This window comes from Bombina bombina, chromosome 1 (assembly GCF_027579735.1).
Source record: "Bombina bombina isolate aBomBom1 chromosome 1, aBomBom1.pri, whole genome shotgun sequence".
In the NCBI taxonomy this organism is placed as follows: Eukaryota; Metazoa; Chordata; class Amphibia; order Anura; family Bombinatoridae; genus Bombina; species Bombina bombina.
The window spans coordinates 924,026,266-924,053,456 of record NC_069499.1 but is presented as its reverse complement, the minus strand read 5'-3'; the positions used below and the strand labels follow the sequence as shown (position 1 = coordinate 924,053,456).

Sequence of the window (27,191 nt, the reverse complement as noted above, 5' to 3'; positions counted from 1 at the left end):
CCGTTTTTATATTTAACCCCTTTACAGTCCCTGGTATCTGCTTTGCTGAGACCCAACCAAGCCCAAAGGGGAATACGATACCAAATGACGCCTTCATAAAGTCTTTTCTATGTATCAGAGCTCCTCACACATGCATCTGCATGTCATGCTTCTCAAAAACAAGTGCGCAATACAGGCGCGAAAATGAGACTCTGCCTATGATTAGGGAAAGCCCCTAGAGAATAAGGTGTCCAATACAGTGCCTGCCGGTTATTTTACATAATTCCCAAGATTAAAATAATTCCTCAAGGCTATGGAGAATAAAATATGTTTATATATAAATCGATTTAGCCCAGAAAATGTCTACAGTCTTAAAAAGCCCTTGTGAAGCCCTTTTTTTTCTTTCTGTAATAAAAATGGCTTACCGGATCCCATAGGGAAAATGACAGCTTCCAGCATTACATCGTCTTGTTAGAATGTGTCATACCTCAAGCAGCAAAAGTCTGCTCACTGTTCCCCCAACTGAAGTTAATTCCTCTCAACAGTCCTGTGTGGAAACAGCCATCGATTTTAGTAACGGTTGCTAAAATCATTTTCCTCTTACAAACAGAAATCTTCATCTCTTTTCTGTTTCAGAGTAAATAGTACATACCAGCACTATTTTAAAATAACAAACTCTTGATTGAATAATAAAAACTACAGTTAAACACTAAAAAACTCTAAGCCATCTCCGTGGAGATGTTGCCTGTACAACGGCAAAGAGAATGACTGGGGAAGGCGGAGCCTAGGAGGGATCATGTGACCAGCTTTGCTGGGCTCTTTGCCATTTCCTGTTGGGGAGGAGAATATTCCCACAAGTAAGGATGACGCCGTGGACCGGACACACCTATGTTGGAGAAATCGTTTTCCTCTCAGCAGAAATCTTCATCACTTTCTGCCACAGAGTAAATAGTACAAACCGGCACTATTTAAAAATAACAAACTCTTGATTGTTATAAGGCAACACCAAGACCCCAGAAATACAGAAACCACGGGATAAGGCTGGGAGTCTTAAACAGAGAGCGGATCATCCGATAACACAGTACAACCGCACTCTAGAAAGCAACTGAAGACAAAGGTCCCCAAGTCGCAAAAAGGCATCTCAGAATACCGAAATATTCAGAACGAAACCTCGTGCAGGAAGCTCAGATAGGTCTGACGAACAACACCTGAAGCAAAAACACTGCCTGCTGCAGTCATCTAAAATGACTCTGAAACTTAAATACTTGCAGGGCAAGAAGAAAGCAGCTGAAGATAGGATCCTTCAGATTGCTAAGTATCCACTAACCAGCGGATAACGTCGCAGACTTTCTAAAAGCCGCCAGTCCTTACTATAAATCTTGAATGTGGAGAAAGGATAAACCTCAAAAAGGCTTTACTGTACCTCGAATGCTCCAAGGACGAAATAGCAGAGCAACAGATCCCAGATCCTGCTCCAACACCAGCCCAAGCGACAGACATGTCTGATAGACAGGGGGACAGAAATACCCCAACCACAAGCCCCCAAGGAATGGAAAAAAAAAAAAAGGTGGGACTCACCCACTCCAACAGAGCTTGGGTGCAAACTCAATCAGCTCCTTCAAACTAAGGAACTCAAAAGGAGAACCCCCTAGGACCTGGAACAGAGAAAAGCAATAGATCCTTAGGAAGACCTGTCACAACTCTTAGACAGTCTCTACGTAGAAAGATCAATTTCCAACAGGTGGAAAAACAGAATTTATGCTTACCTGATAAATTACTTTCTCCAACGGTGTGTCCGGTCCACGGCGTCATCCATAACTTGTGGGAATATTCTCCTCCCCAACAGGAAATGGCAGAGCACAGCAAAAGCTGTCCATATAGTCCCTCCCAGGCTCCGCCCCCCCAGTCATTCGACCGACGGACAGGAGAAAAAAAGGAGAAACTATAGGGTGCCGTGGTGACTGTAGTTAAAGAAAGAAATTTATCAAACCTGATTAAAAAACCAGGGCGGGCCGTGGACCGGACACACCGTTGGAGAAAGTAATTTATCAGGTAAGCATAAATACTGTTTTCTCCAACATTGGTGTTTGCAGTCCACGGCGTCATCCATAACTTGTGGGAACCAATACCAAAGCTTTAGGACATGGATGAAGGGAGGGAGCAAATCAGGTTACCTAAACATAAGGCACCACGGCTTGCAAAACCTTTCTCCCAAAAATAGCCTCCGAAGAAGCAAAAGTATCAAATTTGTAGAATTTGGCAAAAGTGTGCAGAGAAGACCAAGTCGCTGCCTTACATATCTGATCAACAGAAGCCTCGTTCTTAAAGGCCCATGTGGAAGCCACAGCCCTAGTAGAGTGAGCTGTGATTCGTTCGGGAGGCTGCCGTCCGGCAGTCTCATAAGCCAATCGGATGATGCTTTTCAGCCAAAAGGAAAGAGAGGTAGCAGTAGCTTTTTGACCTCTCCTCTTGCCAGAATAAACGACAAACAGAGAAGACGTTTGTCTGAAATCCTTTGTTGCTTCTAAATAGAACTTTAAAGCACGAACTACATCTAAATTGTGTAACAAACGTTCCTTCTTTGAAACTGGATTCGGGCACAAAGAAGGCACAACTATTTCCTGGTTAATATTCTTGTTGGAAACAACCTTTGGAAGGAAACCAGGTTTAGTATGCAAAACAACCTTATCTGAATGGAACACCAGATAGGGCGGATTACACTGCAGAGCAGATAATTCAGAAAATCTTCTAGCAGAAGAAATAGCAACCAAAAACAGAACTTTTCAAGATAACAACTTGATATCTATGGAATATAAGGGTTCAAACGGAACCCTTGAAGAACTGAAAGAACCAGATTTAGACTCCAGGGAGGAGTCAAAGGTCTGTAAACAGGCTTGATCCTGACCAAAGCCTGAACAAAAGCTTGAACATCTGGCACAGCTGCTAGTCGTTTGTGTAACAAGACAGATAAAGCAGAAATCTGTCCTTTTAGAGAACTCGCTGACAATCCCTTATCCAAACCTTCTTGGAGAAAAGAAAGGATCCTAGGAATTTTAATCTTACTCCATGAAAATCCCTTGGATTCACACCAACAGATATATCTTTTCCATATTTTATGGTAAATCTTTCTAATCACAGGTTTTCTGGCTTGTACCAGAGTATCTATCACAGAATCCGAAAACCCATGCTTAGATAAAATCAAGAGTTCCATTTCCAAGCCGTCAGCTGGAGAGAAACCAGATTTAGATGTTCGAATGGACCTTGTACTAGAAGATCCTGTCTCAAAGGTAGCTTCCATGGTGGAGCCGATGGCATTCACCAGGTCTGCATACCAAGTCCTGCGTGGCCACGCAGGAGCTATCAAAATCACCGAGGCCTTCTCCTGTTTGATCCTGGCTACCAGCCTGGGAATGAGAGGGAACGGTGGAAACGCATAAGCTAGGTTGAAGGCCCAAGGCGCTACTAATGCATCCACTAGAGTCGCCTTGGGATCCCTGGATCTGGACCCGTAGCAAGGAACCTTGAAGTTCTGACGAGACGCCATCAGATCCATGTCTGGAATGCCCCATAATTGGGTCAACTGGGCAAACACCTCCGGGTGGAGTTCCCACTCCCCCGGATGGAAAGTCTGACGACTCAGATAATCCGCCTCCCAGTTGTCTACTCCTGGGATGTGGATCGCAGATAGGTGGCAGGAGTGATCCTCCGCCCATTTGATGATTTTGGTCACCTCTCTCATCGCCAGAGAACTCCTTGTTCCCCCCTGATGGTTGATGTAAGCAACAGTCGTCATGTTGTCTGATTAGAATCTTATGAATCTGGCCTTTGCTAGTTGAGGCCAAGCCCGGAGAGCATTGAATATCGCTCTCAGTTCCAGAATGTTTATCGGGAGAAGAGACTCTTCCCGGGACCATAGACCCTGAGCTTTCAGGGAATCCCAGACCGCACCCCAGCCCACTAGACTGGCGTCGGTCGTGACGATGACCCACTCTGGTCTGCGGAAGCTCATTCCCTGGGACAGGTGATCCTGGGTCAGCCACCAACGGAGTGAGTCTCTGGTCTTCTGATCTACTTGAATCATCGGAGACAAGTCTGTATAGTCCCCATTCCACTGTTTGAGCATGCACAGTTGTAATGGTCTTAGATGAATTCGCGCAAAAGGAACGATGTCCATTGCTGCAACCATCAACCCTACTACTTCCATGCACTGAGCTATGAAAGGCCGTAGAACAGAGTGAAGAACTTGGCAAGCGTTTAAAAGCTTTGACTTTCTGACATCTGTCAGGAAAATCTTCATTTCTAAAGAATCTATTATTGTCCCCAAGAAAGGGACTCTTGTCGACGGAGACAGGGAACTTTTTTCTATGTTCACCTTCCACCCGTGAGATCTGAGAAAGGCTAGAACAATGTCTGTGTGAGCCTTTGCTTTTGAAAGAGACGACGCTTGAATTAGGATGTCGTCCAAGTAAGGTGCCACTGCAATGCCCCTTGGTCTTAGAACCGCTAGAAGGGACCCGAGCACCTTTGTGAAAATCCTTGGAGCAGTGGCTAGTCCGAATGGGAGAGCCACGAACTGGTAATGTTTGTCCAGAAAGGCGAACCTTAGGAACTGATGATGATCTTTGTGGATAGGAATAAGTAGATACGCATCCTTTAGTTCCACGGTAGTCATAAATTGACCCTCCTGGATTGTAGGTAAAATCGTTCGAATAGTTTCCATTTTGAACAATGGCACTCTGAGAAATTTGTTTAGAATTTTTAAATCCAGAATTGGTCTGAAAGTTCCCTCTTTTTTGGGAACTACAAACAGATTTGAGTAAAACCCCAGACCTTGTTCCACAGTTGGAACTGGGTGTATCACTCCCATTTTTAACAGGTTTTCTACACAATGTAAGAATGTCTGTATCTTTATTTGGTCTGAAGATAAGCGAGACATGTGGAACCTTCCCCTTGGGGGTAGTTCCTTGAATTCTAGAAGATAACCCTGAGAGACTATTTCTAGTGCCCAGGGATCCTGAACATCTCTTGCCCAAGCCTGAGCAAAGAGAGAGAGTCTGCCCCCTACTAGATCCGGTCCCGGATCGGGGGCTACCCCTTCATGCTGTTTTGGTAGCAGCAGCAGGTTTCTTGGCCTGCTTACCCTTGTTCCAGCCTTGCATCGGTTTCCAAGCTGGTTTAGTCTGGGAAGCATTACCCTCTTGTCTAGAGGCTGCAGAGTTGGAGACCGGTCCGTTCCTGAAATTGCGAAAGGAACGAAAATTGGACTTATTCTTAGCCTTGAAAGGCCTATCTTGTGGGAGGGCATGGCCCCTACCCCCAGTGATGTCTGAAATAATCTCTTTCAATTCTGGCCCAAAGAGGGTCTTACCTTTGAAAGGGATATTAAGCAATTTTGTCTTGGAAGATACATCCGCTGACCAAGACTTTAGCCAGAGCGCTCTGCGCGCCACAATTGCAAACCCTGAATTTTTTGCCGCTAATCTCACTAACTGCAAAGCGGCATCTAAAAAAAAGGAATTAGCTAACTTAAGTGCATGAATTCTGTCCATAACCTCCTCATACGGAGTCTCTCTACTGAGCGACTTTTCTAGTTCCTTGAACCAGAACCAGGCTGTTGTAGTGACAGGAATAATACACGAAATAGGTCGAAGGAGGTAACCTTGCTGTACAAAAATCTTTTTAAGCAAACCCTCCAATTTTTTATCCATAGGATCTTTGAAAGCACAATTGTCCTCAATAGGAATGGTCGTGCGTTTGGCTAGTGTAGAAACCGCCCCCTCGACCTTAGGAACTGTTTGCCATAAGTCCTTTCTGGGGTCGACCATAGGAAATAATTTCTTAAATATAGGAGGGGGGACAAAAGGTATGCCTGGCTTCTCCCACTCCTTATTCACTATGTCCGCCACCCGCTTGGGTATTGGAAAAGCGTCAGGATGCACCGGGACCTCTAGGAACTTGTCCATCTTGCACAATTTTTCTGGGATGACCAGACTGTCACAATCATCCAGAGTAGATAGCACCTCCTTAAGCAGTGCGCGGAGATACTCTAATTTAAATTTAAATGTCACAACATCAGGTTCTGCCTGCTGAGAAATTCTTCCTGAATCAGAAATTTCCCCATCTGACAAAACCTCCCTCATTGCCACTTCAGATTGGTGTGAGGGTATGACAGAAAAATTATCATCAGCGCCCTCCTGCTCTACAGTGTTTAGAACAGAGCAATCGTGCTTTCTCTGAAATGCAGGCATTTTGGATAAAATATTTGCTATGGAGTTATCCATTACTGCCGTCAATTGTTGCATAGTAACAAGCATTGGCGCGCAAGAAGTACTAGGGGTCTTCTGCGTGGGCAAAACTGGTGTAGACACAGAAGGAGATGATGTAGAACTATGTCTACTCCCTTCATCTGATGAATCATCTTGGGCAACTTTACTATCTGTGGCAGTACTGTCCTTACTTTGTTTGGACGCTATGGCACAATTATCACACATTTGCAGGGGGAGACACATTGGTTTCCATACATACAGAACATAGTCTATCTGAAGGCACAGACATGTTAAACAGGCTTAAACTTGTCAATAAAGTACAAAAACCGTTTTAAAACAAAACCGTTACTGTCTCTTTAAATTTTAAACAGGGCACACTTTATTACTGAATACGTGAAAAACTATGAAGGAATTATTCAATCTTAACCAAATTTTCACCACAGTGTCTTAAAGCATTCAAAGCATTGCACCCCAAATTTCAGGCTGTTAACCCTTAAAATGTGGAAACCGGAGCCGTTTACAGTTTTAACCCCCTTACAGTCCCAGCCCCAGCCTTTGCTGCGACTTCACCAAACCCAGGGGAGTATACGATACCAAATGAAGCCTTCTAGGAACCTTTTCAACTAATTCCAGACCCACACACATGCAGCTGCATGTACTGCTCTCAAAAGTAACTGCGCAGTAATGGAGTGAAAATGAGGCTCTGCCTACTACAGAGAAGGCCCTTCCTGACTGGGAAGGTGTCTAAACCAGTGCCTGACGTAAAAAAAAAACGTTCCCCAAAGATATAAAGTGTGAATTTCAACATCAAACTGTATAAAATGCCTCAATAAAGCAATCGATCTAGCCCATAAAAGTGTCTACCAGTTTTATAGCCCATATTAAGCCCTTTATTCTGTTTGAGACTAAGAAAATGGCTTACCGGTCCCCATGAGGGGAAAAATGACAGCCTTCCAGCATTACACAGTCTTGTTAGAAATGTGGCTAGTCATACCTTAAGCAGAAAAGTCTGCCAACTGCTCCCCCCAACTGAAGTTATCTCATCTCAACAGTCCTGTGTGGGAACAGCAATCGATTTTAGTTACTGCTGCTAAAATCATACTCCTCTCACAAACAGAACTCTTCATCTTTTTCTGTTTCAGAGTAAATAGTACATACCAGCACTATTTTAAAATAAGCTCTTGATAGTAGAATAAAAACTAAAACTAAACACCACATACTCTTCACCATCTCCGTGGAGATGCTACTTGTTCAGAGCGGCAAAGAGAATGACTGGGGGGGGGCAGAGCCTGGGAGGGACTATATGGACAGCTTTTGCTGTGCTCTTTGCCATTTTCTGTTGGGGAGGAGAATATTCCCACAAGTTATGGATGACGCCGTGGACCGGACACACCAATGTTGGAGAAAGAGTCCACAAAGCAGCAGATGCTGCCCCTTACAGAAATAAGCCACCTGATCCAACCTCCAACAAATAGGGCAGGACAAAGACCCTCTATCCAGAGAGGAAACCCCAACTCATAAGGAAGATAAACTATCCCCTCCAAAGGGAAGTAAACGGATAAGAACAGCGTACATGTCCACAAGACATGAAGCCATAGTATGATCAAAACATGGACCGAATGAAAAATCATCCAGACACCACTGTTGACCCAACAGAGAAAAAAACTCCCCATAGAGGAGCACACTCCGTCCGAAGGACAAGGTCAGGCCTTAAAAGTTTATAACCAGTACCTGTAGGTGGATGAGAACTCTGACCTACATGCTTGCAAGCCCAATGAGCTAGCCCCTATGTCGCAACATAGGGTCCCTGAAAAAAACTGGGTCGTCCCGAACCAGTCCACCGGATTATAAGACTCCAGACATCAAAAAAGGAATCTAAGACAAGAACTCCGGGACCCAGAATCATCCTAGAACGAACAACACCCTCAGGGAACACAAGATACCCTGTCTGAAACAATCAGACCTCACAGGGGATGAGAGGAGGACAGGACTCACTCGTAATTCCCAGCCCAAAGGGAAGAGAACACCCCCCCCCCAGCAAGGTACTAGGCCACGACAAAGTCATACAATTTCTCTAGAGCCCAAAGACCCCAAGGGAAGCACTATGGGAAATGAAAGAGAACATAGTCATCACTCAGAGTAGAAAGGCTAGACAGAGCCTCACAGCCTTCACTTTCTAATTAAGCGGCCAAAGCCGCCAGAAAAGCCAGACGAAGTTCAGAAAGTCTCAACCCAAAGGAAGAGAACCTCTAAAAGGAACAAGTCCTAAAAGGAAACTTCCAAAGAAACCATGAGAGGCAAAACCGTAAGAACGGCGGTATGAAGGACCTAAGTCCTCCATGTCTCCAACCCACAGCTGCAAGGAACACCCTATTTCCCGAAAAATTCATAAACGACTGAGCATGTCGCCGTCAATCTCACTGGAGTCCCAGCCCACTAGAAAGGCGAATGAGGACTGAACCAATCCCCCATGCCCCTAAGCAACCACAGACACTCAAGTCCTCTCAGGATGCTAGCTGAAGCTTGTAAAACAAGACAATCACACAAATCATATTGTGATCACTAGGCGCCCTCACCGGACATAAAAAGGTGCCACGTGTCTGAAATAGGCCTCAAAGAAAGAAGGATTTGTACCCAGTCAGGACCAGCCTGAAACCAAGGGCCCCAGCACTGTCAAGGCCACAGAGTCTCCCCCCAATGATGGAGGGATAAAGAACAGTCAGTCAGATAGACCTTTATAAACAGAGCAACCACAAAATCGTTAGTATCTATTCCAGAGAGGAAAGTTCCCGAAGAAAACATCACACCACAACATGAGCTTTAAACCAAATAAAAATCATCCTTACCTGATGAAAATAAAACGTAAGGCAACCCGTAGGTTATCGCAAAGGAAGAACAGACAGACTCGCAGGACCAGCCCAACAGGGGTCAGAGACTTCCAAGCTTAGAACTGGAAAAGGATACACAAATAACAAAGAATATAAGAAGATTACTTCATCCCGTTATGTCTATGTATGCAAGCCAGTCGAAGAGTAAGACTGAGAATCCCCAGACCCATTAAGAGTGGGATCCTCCAGCAATGCCAAAAACGTGCCTTAGTAGGACACGATTCTATAACGAAAGGCGCAACATACCTCCGCCGGGACAAAAGAAACACCGACCCCGAAGGTTGACCCCCCTGAGGCCTCAGGGGCAGTCTCTCCCCCGGAAAGGCTGAACTGGACCAGGCGATCCCACTAGCCCCAGTTAACTAAAACCAGACAATATCGTACGCACACTCCCGGGAGGTGCATATGCGCCAGCACCAAAGATACGGCCATGCGTAACATGTCGTAACCTCCGGTGGGAACAGGCCACACTCCCTAGAAAGGATAAGTAGCATTTGGGTTACCTGCATGCGTAGTAAGATTTGATGGTAGGGAACTCGTCTTGTGAGAAATAGAATCCCCAGAGATGGATGGCTCAGTGCGCACCAGATTTCACGATCCCGAGGAACAGAGCACTCTAAAACAGCATTCGGAACTTAACTGATGGGCATTAATCACCTGGGACAATTCATATTCTTCACAAGAAGTAGAGTCTGAATCAGAGACATCCGTCTCCAAGAGTCCTCCATAACTGGGGCACTGCCGCCTCCAGAGAACCAGACACCAGCGGACTAGGATTTCTCCGTCGCCACGCGGTCAAGAAAACGGAAATGGGGTCACAAGGAAAACCGTGCAGACCATGCAAAAGCACCTGACCGAAAAGGCCTGCGTCACTAGACATAGGCCGTTATGTTCCAAAATAGCCATGAGTCGAAGCAACACTACACAGTAGCAGACAGAATCACATAAACATTATAAACCCCCCGTAGAATAATCCCCCTCAGGAGATATTAACCCTTGATTTCTAGATACAAAAAGGAGCCTCACTGAGACCCTATGTTAAAGTTATCCCCGAAAAGGTTGTAGCCCCTCTCGGATAAACAGTCAAAATTACAATACATCCATGATGAAAGTAAAATGAAACGATCTTACCGGAATCTACGCCGTGGAACAGGAACACGACCCTTCAAGTGTGACAGATAGTAGCGTTGCCTCTGCCATGGACTTGAAAGAAAAAAGCAGGCAGCGAAACTCGTCAACGCTGATTGCTTATGGAGCTGTTAATATGATTCGGGATGGTTTCGCATAAAGACTCTCCCTGCATCTCCGGACTCTAACTTTCATCAATGCTCTCACTGAGAGGCTGACAGGACTACTTAAAACTAGAGTCCCATGCCAAAGAGTACTACCCTCAATAAGAGACTATTGAAAACTTCTGCCAACCTCCTGGGACGAAAGGCAAAGAATGACTGGGGGATGAGGGAAGTGGGAGGAATATTTAAGCTTTTGGCTGGGGTGTCTCTGCCTCCTCCTGGTGGCCAGGTTCTGAATTCCAAAAAGTAATGAATGCAGCTGTTGACTCTCCATTTATTAAGAAAATAGGTCTTTCTGTACACAAATAAGTTTTATCACATCATAGCTCAATAATAAAAATGATAATGCAGTAGTTCAAAATTATGAATGTGCCAACGAAGCAACCCAATGCTGCTTATAAAAGTGTGCAAACTAAAGTAAGTTGTGATCTTTACCTGTATCTGAGTCTTTTTGATCTCCATTTGTTCCAACCGAGAAAGGCAATTTTCGTTTAGTTGTTTTCTCTTTCACCTCTTTAGCTCCATCACTACGTTCCAATTTGGGAGTCTTAGTTATAGAAGCTTTCTCTTTATCCTAGAAAAGAAACCTACAATTAATAATAGTCCAGAGCAAAAGCAACTAACTGCGGCACAAAACAATCTTCATTGCTGTAACTATAAAAGATAAGCCACTTATGGCATAATTTCATCTTAATTTCACAACAGTTTTTAAACACAAGCAAGACATTATTTATGATTACCTGATAACAATTAATTTATTTCATGATAGCATGTTCCACAAGTCATCAAGTATGGGTAATTACCCTATTGACCACTAGTAGGAAGCAAGAGACACCCCCAAATATACTTTACAAGATTTAAAGGGACAGTCTAGTCCAAAATAAACTCATGATTCAGATAAGGCATGTCATTTTAAACAATTTTCCAATTTACTTTTATCACCAATTTTGCTTTGTTCTCTTGGTATTCTTAGTTGAAAGCTTAGACTAGGAGGTTCATATGCTAATTTCATAGACCTTGAAGGCCACCTCTTTTCAGAATGCATTTTAACAGTTTTTCACCACTAGAGGGTGTTAGTTCTTGTGTTTCATATAGATAACACTGTGCTCATGCACGTGAAGTTACCTGGGAGCCAGCACTGATTGGTTAAACTGCAAGTCTGTCAAAAGAACTGAAATAAAGGGGCAGTTTGCAGAAGCTTAGATACAAGATAATCACAGAGGTAAAAAGTATATAAATATAACTGTGTTGGTTATGCAAAACTGGGGAATGGCTAATAAAGGGATTATCTATATTTTAAAACAATAAAAATTCTGGTGTAGACTGTCCCCCACACTACCCTGAAACCTCAGCAATACATACAGATGGAGGAAATTGAAAAAGGAGGAAAGATAAAGCAAGGCAAGAGATTCTCACCATCATGGAACTATACACAAGCAGCAAAGTCCACAAAATCCCCATAAAATGAGGGGGGGGGGGGGGTTGACGTAGTAGATAAGTCAATTTGGCTTAAGGGGTTAAATCATGATTTAAATCAAATCCACCCTGATATAGACAGACACATACAAACTAGTGCTCAGCTAGCAAGACGTTTTAAAAGTAACAGTCTATTCAACTCAGACATACAGCAGATATTAGTCCATTGTGCATAAAGCTGATGAAGGACCACAATTTAAAATGAGCAGGGCTCTCTCCCACCTCCAAAAGGGAGACCTAATTTCTTCAGATGCTTTTTACTTAACAAGATTTTGTCTGCTATTACTGCAGTATTTTTTGGTATAGAAGCTATTTTACATAAGCAAATAAAAGGTAACTCAGTTGGGGGGGTGGGCGCGGAGCTGGCAGCAGCAGAGATGTTGCGTAAATCCACTGCACTGCTATAATGGCCGCTACCTGAAGGGATATGGAGCACTTACCCCAAACATAATCGCGGGTATTTGCCTCTACAGTCTCCCTAAACAACTGGAGACCAACTGATGGGCTGTGAAATAACCCCGACGACCGCTTGAAGGAAAACAACCAGGCTGCTGCACAGAAGCAATCGCCATCTTGTAGGCCCTCTGAGTCACCGCCGCAACGCACCACTGAGAATGCACACCAGGGTAAAGCAATACTCGATTGCATCACCTATCGCGGCGCTTCTAAATCATCGACTGAGGTTATGGCACCTTTGAAGAGCTGAAAGGAGATCGCCAGCAGGGGAATCCTGTCAATCAGGCCTAAGCTCACGGTGCCATCTTAACTACGCAGCTGATCCCTCTTGCTCCCCTCCTCATCACTGATCGTCAAGGTAATCACAGCAAGCCACAAATTGCACAGGGACATACAGTGCTCAAGATAAAGAGCAAGTCACGATCATTATTACAAACCTATTGGGGGCCTCACCTGAACGCAGGCTGCAACAGAGATTATAATTTAAACAAGAGCCTAGATACAATCCTGCACCTATACATGCAGTAAAGTAGGCATAACTATCCCTTACTGTGTATAGGGTTGCTGGGACTTTGTTATAACCTGGAATCAGGGAGAAATATATAACTGCCTGTCTTGCTCACAACAAGAAAGGATCTCATGGTACATAAAGCTGAAAAATATCCCATTTATCTTTGTTGAGAGTGATGAGAACTGTCACTTAACTGTAGTTTCTGACTTCAGCACTATCAGAATACAACACCAGGCCGCCTGATTAAACATGCTGCACAAATTATCTTATTTCATCTGCACTGCAGCTTCACAGAAGCCTTATTCACCATGGTCACCAAAAAAGGTCTCAAGCAAGATAAAAGCACAAAACCACGTATTACTAAAAGTCAAATGATGACCTCATTTAAACCAGCAAGAACAAGCTTCTCCAACACTAGTGCAAAATTTACCATCCAGGGAGGACAATAGTCAATCACCCACAAACACCAGAGACCCCACTACAACTAACATTCTTTAAATACCAGCAGCGATCCTCTCTTCACTGCCATCCAAGCAGGATATAGCAGATATTGTCAGAGCATGCATAAGAGAGGAACTCATAGATCTTAAACAAGATATGAATGCACTTAGAGTGCTTCCACCCTAAATCTAAGATAAGAGACCACATGAGAGAAGAATCCGACCAATTACAGTCAAAAGTAGATTCCTATAATACATCCCTAGACTCCATTCACAACAAAATACCTGGAGTCGCAGGAAAAATGTACGCATTCACAGTGTGCCCAAATCGGTTTTATCATATATTTAAACACTTAAAGGGGCAACACCTCTACAGAAGAAATTCCCGGGGACAGAGCCCATAGAGCACTGCGCCCTCGGCCACCGGACTCAGTATCACCCAGGGAAATCATAATTAAGATCAAAAACTACAGAGACAAGGAAGAGCTACTAGAAATTTCTAGAAAACACTAACCTATAAGATGTCTTCTATAAGGTACGACGAGTCCACGGATTCATCCTTTACTTGTAGGATATTATCCTCCTGCTAACAGGAAGTGGCAAAGAGCACCACAGCAGAGCTGTCTATATAGCTCCTCCCTTAGCTCCACCCCCCAGTCATTCTCTTTGCCTACTCTAAGTACTAGGAAGGGTAAAGTGAAAGAGGTGATAAAATGTTAGTTTTTAATTTCTTTAAGCAAGAGTTTTTTATTTTAAATGGTACCAGTGTGTACTATTTACTCTCAGGCAGCATATGGATGAAGACTTCTGTCTGGAGGCTGATGATCTTAGCATTTGTCACTAAGATCCAGAACAGTTCCCACAGAGGCTGAGGGGTACAAGAAACTTCAGTGTGAGGAACATTGTCATGCTATATAGCAGTGAGGTATGTTCAGTCTTTTTTTCTGGAGAAACTGTGGTATTTCAGAAAGGCTGACAGTATCCCCACGAGGGTAAGGGTAAGCAGTAATCCTAAGAGTTATAGAAGGGTATTACTAAGCTTGCATAAGGGGCTAATTTAAAAATGGTTGACACTGAGTTTTGAATGTTTGTGGGCAAACGTTTTGTGAACTGGGAGTGCTGTTAACGTTTTTTGGGCAATAACGTTTTTTGGCAACTTTATTGAGGGTACACTTGGCTTATTTTTTGGGTCTCATAACCCACATGGCTAGTTTGGAAACGCTCTGGTGCGGTTCATTTAGGCCTACAAAACATTGAGTGAGATGGGCGGGGCCTATTTTCGCGCCACCGATGCGCAGTTGTATTTACTAAGCAAGCAGCAAGCTCCAACTCCAGAGGGCCCTTGTGGATGTATTGGGCCAAATCGAAGCTTTATTCCCATTTTTCCAATCCCTGAGGGCAGGTAGGCGCCACAGCAGGGCTGTGGCGAGGTGCTGGGGGTGTTTTTTTCCGGATTATCGATTCGGTTTTCACAATAAAGGGTTAAATGTTTGTTTTTCTTGTGGGGCAACCTTAACTACACAAATTGAGTCTTATATCAAAAATTTGAAAAAGATTGGTGTATTTTAAAGCAGTTTTGCAGAACGTGTATGCATTTTTTTCTCTTAAAGGCGCAGTACCGTTTTTTAAGATTGTTATTTTTTCACTAAATAAAGTGTTTTCAAGCTTGTTTGTGGTCATTACTAGCCTGTTCAACATGTCTGACATTGAGGAAAGTCATTGTTCAATGTGTTTAGAAGCCATTGTGGAAACCCCACTTAGAATGTGTCTCTCATGCACTGAAAGGTCAATAAATTGCAAAGAACATATTTTAGCTAATAAAAGTATGTCGCAGGATGATTCTGAGTCAGAAGGGAATCAGGTTATGCCATCTAATTCTCCCCAAGTGTCACAACCATTAACACCCGCACAAGCGACGCCAAGTACTAGTGCGTCTAATTCTTTCACCCTGCAAGATATGGCCGCAGTTATGAATACTACCCTCAGAGGTTTTATCTAAGCTGCCTCGGTTGCAGGGGAAGCGCAGTAGGTCTGGTGTGAGAACAAATGCTGAGCCCTCTGACGCTTTATTAGCCATATCCGATGTACCAGGGCCGCCACTAGAAATTTCGGGGCCCCTGACTTAACCATTGATCAGGGCCCCCCCCCTCCTTTGACATGTGCAATTTTTGACCAAGTGACTAAAACGTATATGCACTTTATTCTTAAGTGTCTATTTAAATTGGAATTGTTGTAAAGGTAGTAACATACACACACACAGACACACTCATACACTGAAACACACTCACACATAAGGATTCACATATAGACACTCTAGCAAACACGCAAAGAAACACACTCAGACACAGAAACCCAAACAGACACTTAGCACTTGTTTACATTGACTTGACAAGTCATAAGGTAAACTACAGTTTTGTGAAAAAATGAGATTTAGAAAACAAAATATGGAGTTCTGATTATATTTTTGCAAAGGAAGATACCAACTAAATGATGACAACAGCATGCAGTGGCTGAAAGGAAGGGCCCTGAACTGCCTAAACAATAATTTAAAGGTTAAATGGTGGATTGGTGACTTCCAGAAAGGTCTTGTTAGTCTCAAAGTCTGTAGAAAGATGTGAATAATCAGTATTAAGGTCAAAATCTCCTAAAAAGGTACAGACAATGTGTATGTGCATAGTGGTTTAGTGCATACTCAGAAATCCTCTCAAATGCTAATACTTTACTCTTTGTAATAACAATTCCCATGCTCAATTAGCACTCTGCTGTAGTACCCACTGGTGGTGGCTGCCAAAATGTAAAAAAAAAAAAAAAAAAAAAAATTTTTTTTAGTTCTTGCCTCATGGGGCCCCCGATAGGAGTCACCCCTGTCACCCCTGTCACCCCCTGATGGCGGCCCTGCGATGTACCCTCACAATGTTCTGAGTTGGGGGTGAGGGATTTGCTGTCTGAGGGAGAGATTTCTGATTCAGGAAAAGATGTTCCCTCAGACAGACTCAGATATCACGGTTTTTAAATTTAAACTAGAACACCTCCGCTTGTTGCTCAGGGAGGTTTTAGCGACTCTGGATGATTGTGACCCTATTGTAGTTCCAGAGAAATGGTGTAAAATGGACAGATATCTAGAGGTTCCTGCCTACACTAAATGTTTTTCCGGTCCCTAAGAGGATTTCGGAGATTGTTACTAAGGAGTGGGATAGACCAGGTATTCCGTTCGCTCCCCCTCCTACTTTTTTTTTTTTTTTTCCAAAATAGCTTTATTGAAGCGTATAAAAAATTAACAACAAACAAACAAAGTTTACAAAATTCTGTAAGCATTTTGAAATTAATTTTCCTTTTTCGTTACTCTTTTGTTTTTCAATTTGAACACTAAACATAGAAAATTCAAAATATAGCCATAGGATTACATTTATTACCCCCTCCTACTTTTAAGAAAATGTTTCCCATATCAGACACCATGCGGGATTCGTGGCAGACTGTCCCTAAGGTGGAGGGAGCTATTTCTACCCTGGCTAAGCGAACAAATATACCTATTGAGGACAGTTGTGCTTTCAAAGATCCTATGGATAAAAAAATTAGAGGGTCTCCTTCAGAAAATATTTGTTCATCAGGGTTTTCTTCTGCAACCTATAGCGTGCATTGTTCCTGTAACTACTGCAGCTGCTTTTTGGTTCGAGGCTCTGGAGGAGGCTCTTCAGGTTGAGACCCCATTAGATGATATTCTGGATAGAATTAGGGCTCTCAAGCTAGCTAATTCTTTCATTACAGATGCCGCTTTTCAACTGGCTAAATTAGCGGCAAAGAATTCAGGTTTTGCCATTTTAGCGCGTAGAGCGTTATGGCTTAAGTCCTGGTCTGCTGATGTGTCATCAAAGGGATAAGCTTTTAGCCATCCCTTTCAAAGGTAAGACCCTATTCGGGCATGAATTGAAAGATAATTTCAGACATCACTGGAGGAAAAGGCCATGCCCTTCCTCAGGATAAGACAAATAAGATGAGAACCAATTAAAATAATTTTCGTTCCTTTCAAAACTTCAAAGGTGGTCCCTCTACCTCTTCCCATGCTGCAAAACAAGAGGGGAATTTTTCTCAATCCAAGTCAGTCTGGAGACCTAGCCAGACTTGGAACAAAGGTAAACAGGCAAAGAAGCCCGCTGCTGCTGCCACCAAGACAGCATGTAGGGATAGCCCCCGATCCGGGACCGGATCTAGTAGGGGGCAGACTTTCTCTCTTTGCTCAGGCCTGGACAAGAGACATTCAGGACTCCTGGGCTTTAGAAATCGTAACCCAGGGGTATCTTCTAGATTTCAAAGATTCTCCTCCAAGGGGGAGATTGCATCTTTCTCAATTGTCTGTAAACCAGAAAAAAGAGAGGCGTTCTTACGCTGTGTAGAAGACCTATATACCATGGGAGTGATCCGCCCAGTTCCGAAAACAAAACAGGGGCAGGGGTTTTACTCCAATCTGTTTGTGGTTCCCAAAAAAGAGGGAACCTTCAGACCAATTTTAGATCTCAAGATCCTAAACAAATTCCTCAGAGTCCCATCCTTCAAGATGAAGACCATTCGGATTATTTTACCAATGATCCAGGAGGGTCAATATATGACCACCGTGGACTTAAAGGATGCGTATCTACACATCTCTAACCAAAAAGATCATCACCAGTTCCTCAGGTTCACCTTTCTGGACAAGCATTACCAGTTTGTGGCTCTTTTATTTGATTATGGTAAATTTACCCAATAGTAGTGATGCTAAAAGTACAGTTAAACAAAAATTATTACAATTCCTTAAAAGTTTAAAAAATGACACCGGTGTCTCTATGTATAAAAATGTACATAATATATAAAAAATAAATTAAATTAAAATAATAACGTTGAAATCTTATAATTTATACAGTTTTGGGTTTATCACAAGTTGTAATTTCTAACAGTATGTTTGTAGATACAATTTTATAGTGGATAAAACAATAGTTGCTGTATAGTTCATATAGGATACTTTGTTTCAAGTTCAGCTATGCAAATGAGATCTTATCTTAGGCAACTATATATCAAAAGTAGAGGTATGTTGGTGCGATTTCTATCACACTATAATATAAGTATACAAATTAGTACCTTGAAGTGTATCTGTTTCATATCACTTTTGTGAGATAATTGCGGTTAAATAAACACCGCTATGCCAGTGTTTTGATTAAGTTTCAAGATCAAGCTGGTGGCAGTTCTATATGAGCTGCTGGCGGTTAAATAAATGCCGCTTTGGTTTCCTCTTATTAGGTGGGCTTATCTGTTTGCTGCGAGAAAATTCACTTTTATATAAGTGTTTGGGTAGTTGTCATGGCCGCTCAGTTACCTTATCCTTTGTCGGTCAGTGACCGATCGCGCTCTTAAGGGTTTCTTGGTGGGATCTTCGTTGCGGTTAAGTGCTAACCGTTTGCTGATGGTTTTTAAGTAACTCCGGTTTTTCTATTCTGTGGCTTGTCTGTCGGTCAGTGACCGATCACGATGGTATGGTTGTTGGATAACCTCCTGATGTGGAATTTTTGCGTGCCTTTCCGGTCTGTTGTTCCCAGGTTTCTTAGATGTCGGTCAGTGACCGATCTGGGTGCTGAAATGTGGTTGTTGGGATAAGTAGAAAGTTTGTAGGATAAGTAGAAAAAGGATTTCTAGTTATCAATGTGATCTTTGCGGTTAAATATATGCCGCTCAGTGGGAACTTGAATATTTCAACTGGGTATAGCTGGTATTCACTTTGTCTTCTCAAAAATTCTAAGAAACCTTTGGGATAAAGTTTACATCAGGTGTGCTAGATTCCCCACCAGCTAGACAGTCTAAACCTACCAAACATTCAGTTTGTGGCTCTTCCCTTCAGGTTGGCCACAGTTCCCAGAATTTTCACAAAGGTGCTAGGGTCCCTTCTGGCGGTTCTAAGGCCGCGGGGCATAGCAGTGGCGCCTTATCTGGAAGATATCTTAATACAGGCGTCAACTTACCAACTAGCCAAGTCTCACATGGACATCGTGTTGGCTTTTCTAAGATCTCACGGGTGGAAGGTGAACGTAAAAAAGAGTTCACTTATCCTCTCACAAGAGTTCCATTCCTGGGAACTCTGATAGATTCGGTGGACATGAAAATTTTTCTGACGGAGGTCAGGAAATCAAAAATTTTAACCACCTGCCGAGCTCTTCATTCCATTCCTCGGCCGTCAGTGGCTCAGTGTATGGAGGTAATCGGACTAATGGTAGAGGCAATGGACATAGTCTGTTTGCTCGCTTGCATCTCAGACCACTGCAACTATGCATGCTAGAACAGTGGAATGGGGATTATGCAGATTTATCTACTCAGATAAATCTGGATCAAGAGACCAGAGACTCTCTTCTTTGGTGGTTGTCACAGGATCATCTGTCCAAGGGAATGTGTTTCCGCAGGCCAGCGTGGGTCATAGTGATGACGGACGCCAGCCTATTGGGCTGGGGTGCAGTCTGGAATTCCCTGAAAGCACAGGGTTTTGTGGACTCAGGAGGAGGCTCTCCTCCCGATAAATATTCTAGAACTGAGAGCGATATTCAACACGCTTCAGGCGTGGCCTCAGCTGGCTTCGGCCAGATTCATAAGATTCCAGTCGGACAATATCACAACTGTAGCATATATCAATCATCAGGGGGGAACAAAGAGTTCTCTAGCGATGATAGAGGTTAACAAAATAATTCGATGGGCAGAGACTCACTCTTGCCATCTATCAGCAATCTATTTCCCAGGAGTGGAGAACTGGGAAGCGGATTTTCTAAGTCGTCAGACTTTTCATCCGGGAGAGTGGGAACTCCATTCGGAGGTGTTTGCACAATTGATTCAGCAATGGGGCACACCAGAATTGGATCTGATGACGTCTCGTCAGAAAGCCAAACTTCCTTGTTACGGGTCCAGATCAAGGGATCCTCAGGCAGTACTGATAGATGCTCTAGCAGTACCCTGGTCGTTCAACCTGGCTTATGTGTTTCCACCATTTCTTCTCCTTCCTCGTTTGATTGCCAGAATCAAACAGGAGAGAGCTTCACTGATTTTGATAGCACGTGCGTGGCCACGCAGGACTTGGTATGCAGACCTGGCGGACATGTCATCTCTTCCACCATGGACTCTGCCACTGAGACAGGACCTTCTAATTCAAGGTCCGTTCCAGCATCCAAATCTAGTTTCTCTGCAGCTGACTGCCTGGAGAATGAACGCTTGATTTTTCCAAGCGGGGATTCACTGAGTCGGTCATAGATACCTTGATTCAGGCTCGAAAGCCTGTCACTAGGAAAATTTATCATAGGATATGGCGTAAATATCTTTATTGGTGCGAATCCAAAGGCTACTCATGGAGTAAGATCAGGATTCCTAGGATTTTGTCCTTTCTCCAAGAAGGAATGGAGAAGGGGCTATCAGCTAGTTCCGTAAAGGGACAGTTATCTGCTTTATCAATTTTACTGCACAAGCGTCTGGCAGATGTTCCAGACGTTCAGTCGTTCTGTCAGGCTTTAGTTAGAATCAAGCCTGTGTTTAAACCTGTTGCTCCGCCATGGAGTTTGAATTTAGTTCTTAAAGTTCTTCAAGGGGTTCCGTTTGAACCTATGCATTCCATAGATATTAAGCTTCTATCTTGGAAAGTTCTGTTTTTAGTTGCTATCTCTTCGGCTCAAAGAGTTTCTGAACTATCTGCGTTGCAATGCAACTCACCTTATCTTGTTTTCCATGCTGATAAGGTGGTTTTGCGTACCAAACCTGGATTCCTTCCTAAGGTTGTTACTAATAAGAATATTAATCAGGAAATTGTTGTTCCTTCTCTGTGTCCTAATCCTTCCTCTAAGAAGGAGAGTCTGTTTCACAAATTGGACGTGGTTCGTGCTTTGAAGTTTTACTTGCAAGTGACCAAAGATTTCCGTCAAACATCTTCTTTGTTTGTTGTCTATTCTGGAAAACGTAGAGGTCAAAAAGCTACAGCTACCTCTCTTTTTGGCTGAAAAGCATCATCCGTTTGGCATACGAGACTGCTGGACAGCAGTCTCCTGAAAAAATTACAGCTCACTCTACTAGAGCGGTGGCTTCCACATGGGCTTTAAAAATTATGCTTCTGTTGAACAGATTTGTAAGGCTGCGACTTGGTCTTCGCTTCATACCTTTTCTAAATTTTACAAATTTGATACTTTTGCTTCTTCGGAGGCTATTTTTGGGAGAAAAGTTCGTCAGCAGCCTTCTGTTTACCCATCAGTCTTGTCCCTCCCGTTCATCCGTGTCCTGTAGCTTTGGTATTGTATCCCACAAGTAAAGGATGAATCCGTGGACTCGTCGTACCTTATAGAAGAAAAGTACATTTATGCTTACCTGATAAATTAATTTCTTCTATGGTACAACGAGTCCACGGCCCGCCCTGTCATTTTAAGACAGATTACATTTTTTTATTTTAAACTTCAGTCACCTCTGCACCTTTCAGTTTCTTCTTTTTCTTCCTGTACCTTCAGTCGAATGACTGGGGGGTGGAGCTAAGTGGGGAGCTATATAGACAGCTCTGCTGTGGTGCTCTTTGCCACTTTCTGTTAGCAGGAGGATAATATCCCACAAGTAAAGGATGAATCCGTGGACTCGTCGTACCTTATAGAAGAAAAGTAAAATTATGCTTACCTGATAAATTAATTTCTTCTATCGTACGACGAGTCCACGGCCCGCCCTGTCATTTTAAGACAGATTACATTTTTTTATTTTAAACTTCAGTCACCTCTGCACCTTTTAGTTTCTTCTTTTTCTTCCTGTACCTTCAGTCGAATGACTGGGGGGTGGAGCTAAGTGGGGAGCTATATAGACAGCTCTGCTGTGGTGCTCTTTGCCACTTTCTGTTAGCAGGAGGATAATATCCCACAAGTAAAGGATGAATCCGTGGACTCGTCGTACCATAGAAGAAATTAATTTATCAGGTAAGCATAAATTTACTTTTTATGGAACTGTAATACAGCTATATGCTGATTTGTCCGCTAGGACACTCCAAAAGAGGAAAGAATTTTCCCCACTCACAACTTCTATGCAATCGAAAAATAACTTATCGATGGGGATTTCCTACTCACATCCTGGTAATCCATGAAGATAACATAATTTATGCTTACCTGATAAATGTATTGCTTTCCGGATATGGTGAGTCCACGGAATCAACAATTACTAGTGGGAATATCACTTTTGGCCAGCAGGAGGCGGCAAAGAGCAGCACAGCAAAGCTGCTATATATGTCACTTCCCTTACCCATAACCTCCAGTCATTCAGCTGAAGGGAAAATGGAAAAAGAAGATAACACAAAGGTGTAGGTGTGCCTGAGGTTTTAGTTAAAAAACATAATTTATGCTTACCTGATAAATTTATTTCTCTTGTAGTGTATCCAGTCCACGGATCATCCATTACTTATGGAATATATTCTCCTTCCCAACAGGAAGTTGCAAGAGTCCACTCACAGCAAAGCTGCTATATAGCTCCTCCCCTAACTGCCATATTCAGTCATTCGACCGAAAACATGCAGAGAAAGGAAAAACCATAGGGTGCAGTGGTGACTGTAGTTAAAATGAAAAAATTACCTGCCTTAAAGTGACAGGGCGGGCCGTGGACTGGATACACTACAAGAGAAATAAATTTATCAGGTAAGCATAAATTATGTTTTCTCTTGTTAAGTGTATCCAGTCCACGGATCATCCATTACTTATGGAATACCAAAGCTAAAGTACACGGATGATGGGAGGGACAAGGCAGGTACTTAAACGGAAGTTACCACTGACTGTAAAAAACCCTTTCTCCCAAAAATAGCCTCCGAAGAAGCAAGGTATCAAATTTGTTAAATTTGAAAAAGTATGAAGCGCAGACCAAGACTCCGTCTTGTAAATCTGTTCAACAGAAGCCACATTTAAAAAAGGCCCAGTGAAAACCACAGCTCTAGTAGAATGAGCTGTAATCCCTTCAGGAGGCTGCTGTCCAGCAGTCTCATAAGCTAAATGAATTATGCTTTTTAACCAAAAAGACAGAGAGGCTGCTGAAGTCTTTTGACCTCTCCTCTGTCCAGAATAGACATCAAACAAGGTGAACGTTTGATGAAAACTGTAGTAGCTTGTAAGTAAAACTTTAAAGCACAAACCACGTCCAATATTGTGTAATAGACGTTCCTTCTTTGAGGAAGGATTAGGATACAAGCATGGAACAACTATCTCTTGAGTGATGTTCTTGTTAGATACCACCTTAGGAAAAAACCCAGGTTGGTACGCAGGACTACCTTATCCGTACGAAGGACCAGATAAGGAGAATCACATTTTAACACAGATAACTCGGAGACTCTACGAGTCGAGGAAATAGCTACCCAAAAGGAACTTTCCAAGATAAAGATTGATATCTATGGAACAAAAAAGGTTCAAACGGAACTTCTTGAAGAACCTTAAGAACCAGGTTTAAGCTCCATGGCGGAGCAACAGTTTTAAACACAGGCTTGGATCTAACCAAAGCCTGATCAAATGCCTGAACGTCTAGAATACCTGCCAGACGCTTGTGCAAAAAAATAGACAGAGTAAAAATCTGTCCCTTTTAAGGAATTAGCTGACAACCCTTTTCTCAAAAACATCTTGGAGAAAAGATAATATCCTGGGAATCCAGACTTTACTCCATGAGTAACTCTTGGATTCATAACAATCAGATATTTACACCATATCTATGTTCAATTTTCCTAGAGACAGGCTTTCATGTCTGTATTAAGGTATCAATGACTGACTCGGAGAAGCCATGCTTTGATAACATCAAGCGTTCAGTCTCCAGGCAGTCCATCTCAGATTGATTCTATTTAGATGGTTGAAAGGACCCTGAGGTAGAGGGACCTGTCTCAGAAGCAGAGACCGTGATGGAAAGGATGACATGTCCACCAGATCTGCATACCAGGTCCTGCCTGGCTACGCAGGCGCTGTCAAAAACACTAAAGCCCTCTCCTGCTTGGTCTTGACCTCCGGAGGAAATCCCACTCCCCGGAAGAAAAGTCTGACGACTTAGAAAATCCACCTCCAGTTCTCAACGCCTGGGATATGGATAGCTGATAGACAAGAGTGAGTCTCTGTCCAGTGAATTATTTTGAGACTTCTAACATCGCTAGGGAACTTCTGTTCCCCCTTGATGGCTGATGTAAGGCACAGTCGTGTATATTGTCCGACTGAGTATGATGTACCTCAGAGTTGCTAACTGAGGCCAAGTCTGAAGAGCATGGAATATCACTCCCAGTTCCAGAATATTTATTAGAAGGAGTGTCTCCTCCTAAGTCCACTATCCCTGAGCCTTCAGGGAGTTCCAGACTGCATCCCAACCTAAAAGGCTGGCATCTATTGTAACAATTGTCCCATCTGACCTGCGGAAGGTCATACCCGTGGACAGATGGACCCGATATAGTCACCAGAGAAGATAATCTCTGGTCTCTTGGTCCAGGTTTAACAGGGGGACAAATCTGTGTAATCCCCGTTCCTCTGACTGAGCATGCATAGTTGCAGCGGTCTGAAATGTAGACGTGCAAACGGTACTATGTCCCTTGCCGCTACCATTAAGCCGATTTCATTCATGTACTGAGCCACCGAAGGGCGCGGATGGAATGAAAAACACGGCAGAAATTTAGAAACTTTGACAACCTGGACTCCGTCAGGTAAATTTTCATTTCTACAGAATCTATCAGAGTCCCTAGGAGGGAAACCCTTGAGATTGGGGATAGAGAACTCTTTCCCTGTTCACTTTCCACCCATGTGATCTCAGAAATGCCAGTACTACGTCCGTATGAGACTTGGCAATTTGGATGTTTGACGCCTGTATCAGGATGTCGTCTAAATAAGGGGCCACTTCTATGCCCCACGGCCTGAGGACCGCCAAAGCGACCCCAGAACCTCCATAAAGATTCTTGGGGCTGTAGATATCCCAAAGGAAAGAGCTACAAACTGGTAATGCCTGTCTAGAAAGGCAAACCTGAAAAACGATGGTGATCTCTATGCATCACAATGTGAGGATAAGCATCCTTCAAATCCATTGTAGTCCTCTATTGACTCTCCTGGATCATAGTTAAGATGGTACGAATAGTTTCCATCTTAAATGACGGAATTCTGAGGCATTTGTTTAAGATCTTTAGATCCAAGATAGGTCTGAAGGTTCCCTCTCCTTGGGAACCACAAACAGATTTGAGTAAAACTCTGTCCCTGTTCCTCTCTTGGAACTGGATGGGTCTCGTACACAATGTAAGAATGCCTCCTTCTTTATCTGGTTTGTAGATAATTGTGAAAGGCGAAATCTCCCCTTTTTTTGGGGGGGAATCTTTGAAATCCAGAAGATATCTCTGGGATATAAATTCCAATGCCTAGGGATCCTGGGCATCTCTTGCCCACGCCTGGGCGAAGAATGAAAGTCTGCCCCCTATAGGATCCGTTACCGGATAGGGGTCCGTTCCTTCATGCTGTCTTAGAGGCAGCAGCAGGCTCCTTGGCCTGCTTATCTTTGTTCCAGGTCCGATTGTCTCCAGACCGCCTTGGACTGAGCAAAAGTTCCCTCTTGTTTTGCCTTAGAGGAAGTGGATGCCACACCTGCCTTGAAGTTTTGAAAGGCACGAAAATTAGACCTTTTTGGCCCTTGATTTGGACCTATCCTGAGGAAGGGCATGACCTTTTCCTCCAGTGATATAAGCAATAATCTCCTTCAAACCAGGCCCGAATAGGGTCTGCCCCCTGAAGGGAAGTTAAGTAGCTTATTTATTAAAGTCCCGACAGCTGACCATGATATAAGCCATAGCGCTCTGCGCGCCAGTATAGTAAAAAACAGAATTCTTAGCCGTTAGTCTAGTCAAATGAACAAAGGCATCAGAAACAAAGGAATTGGCTAGCTTAAGTGCTCTAAGCTTGTCAAATATATACATCCAATAGAGTCGCTACCTGAAAAGCCTCATCAAGAGACTCAAACCAGAACGCCGCAGCAGCAGTGACAGGAGCAATGCATGCAAGGGGCTGCAGGATAAAACCCTGTTTAATAAACATTTTTTATCCATTGGATCTAAAAAAGCACAACTGTCCTTGCCAGAGGTAGTGGTACGCTTAGCTAGAGTAGAAACTCTTCTCTCCACCTTAGGAACTGTCTGCCATAAGTCCCGTGTGGTGGCAACTATTAAAAAACATTCTTCTAAAAAATAGGAGGGGAAGAGAACGGCACACCTGGTCAATCCCATTCCTTATTAAAAAATTTTAGTAAACCTCTTTAGGTATTGGAAAAACATCAGTACACGCCGGCACTGCATATTATTTATCCAGTCTACACAATTTCTCTGGCACTGCGATTGTACACATTCATTCAGAGCAGCCCAAGCCTCCCTGAGCAACAAGTGGAGGTTCTCAAGCATAAATTTAAATGTAGAAATATCAGAATCAGGTTAAATCATCTTCCCTGAGTCAAAAATATCACCCACAGACTAAGCATATTGTGAGATAGTATCAGACATGGTTCTTAAAGCGTCTGTATGCTCTGTATCTACCCCCAGAGCTATCTTGCTTTCCTTTAATTTCAGGTAGTCTGACTAATACTGCTGCCAGAGTATTATTCACCACCTTTGCCATGTCTAGTAAAATAAATGCTATGGGCGCCCTTGATGTACTTGGCGCCATTTGAGCGTGAGTCCCTGGAGCGGGAGTCGAAGGGTCTGACACGTGGGGAGAGTTAGTCGGCATAACTTTCCCCTCGACAGAATCCTCTGGTGATAATGTTTTTAAAGACAAAAAAATGATCTTTATTGATTAACATGAAATCAGTACATCTGGTACACATTCTAAGATGGGGTTCCACCATGGCTTTTAAACATAATGAACACAGAGCTTCCTCTATGTCAGACA

General features: G+C 43.2%; 1 protein-coding gene across 3 annotated transcripts in view; it reads right to left on the bottom strand.

The window, feature by feature from the left end:
• Nucleotides 1-27,191, bottom strand: part of ANKRD11 (ankyrin repeat domain containing 11) — a 1,020,931-nt gene that overhangs the window by 511,986 nt on the left and 481,754 nt on the right. For all 3 annotated transcript variants that reach the window (XM_053690514.1, XM_053691658.1, XM_053691096.1), the window contains exon 4: nucleotides 10,861-10,999. In XM_053690514.1, the coding sequence (XP_053546489.1) occupies nucleotides 10,861-10,999 (139 nt within the window). The remainder of the gene's footprint in view (nucleotides 1-10,860; nucleotides 11,000-27,191) is intronic.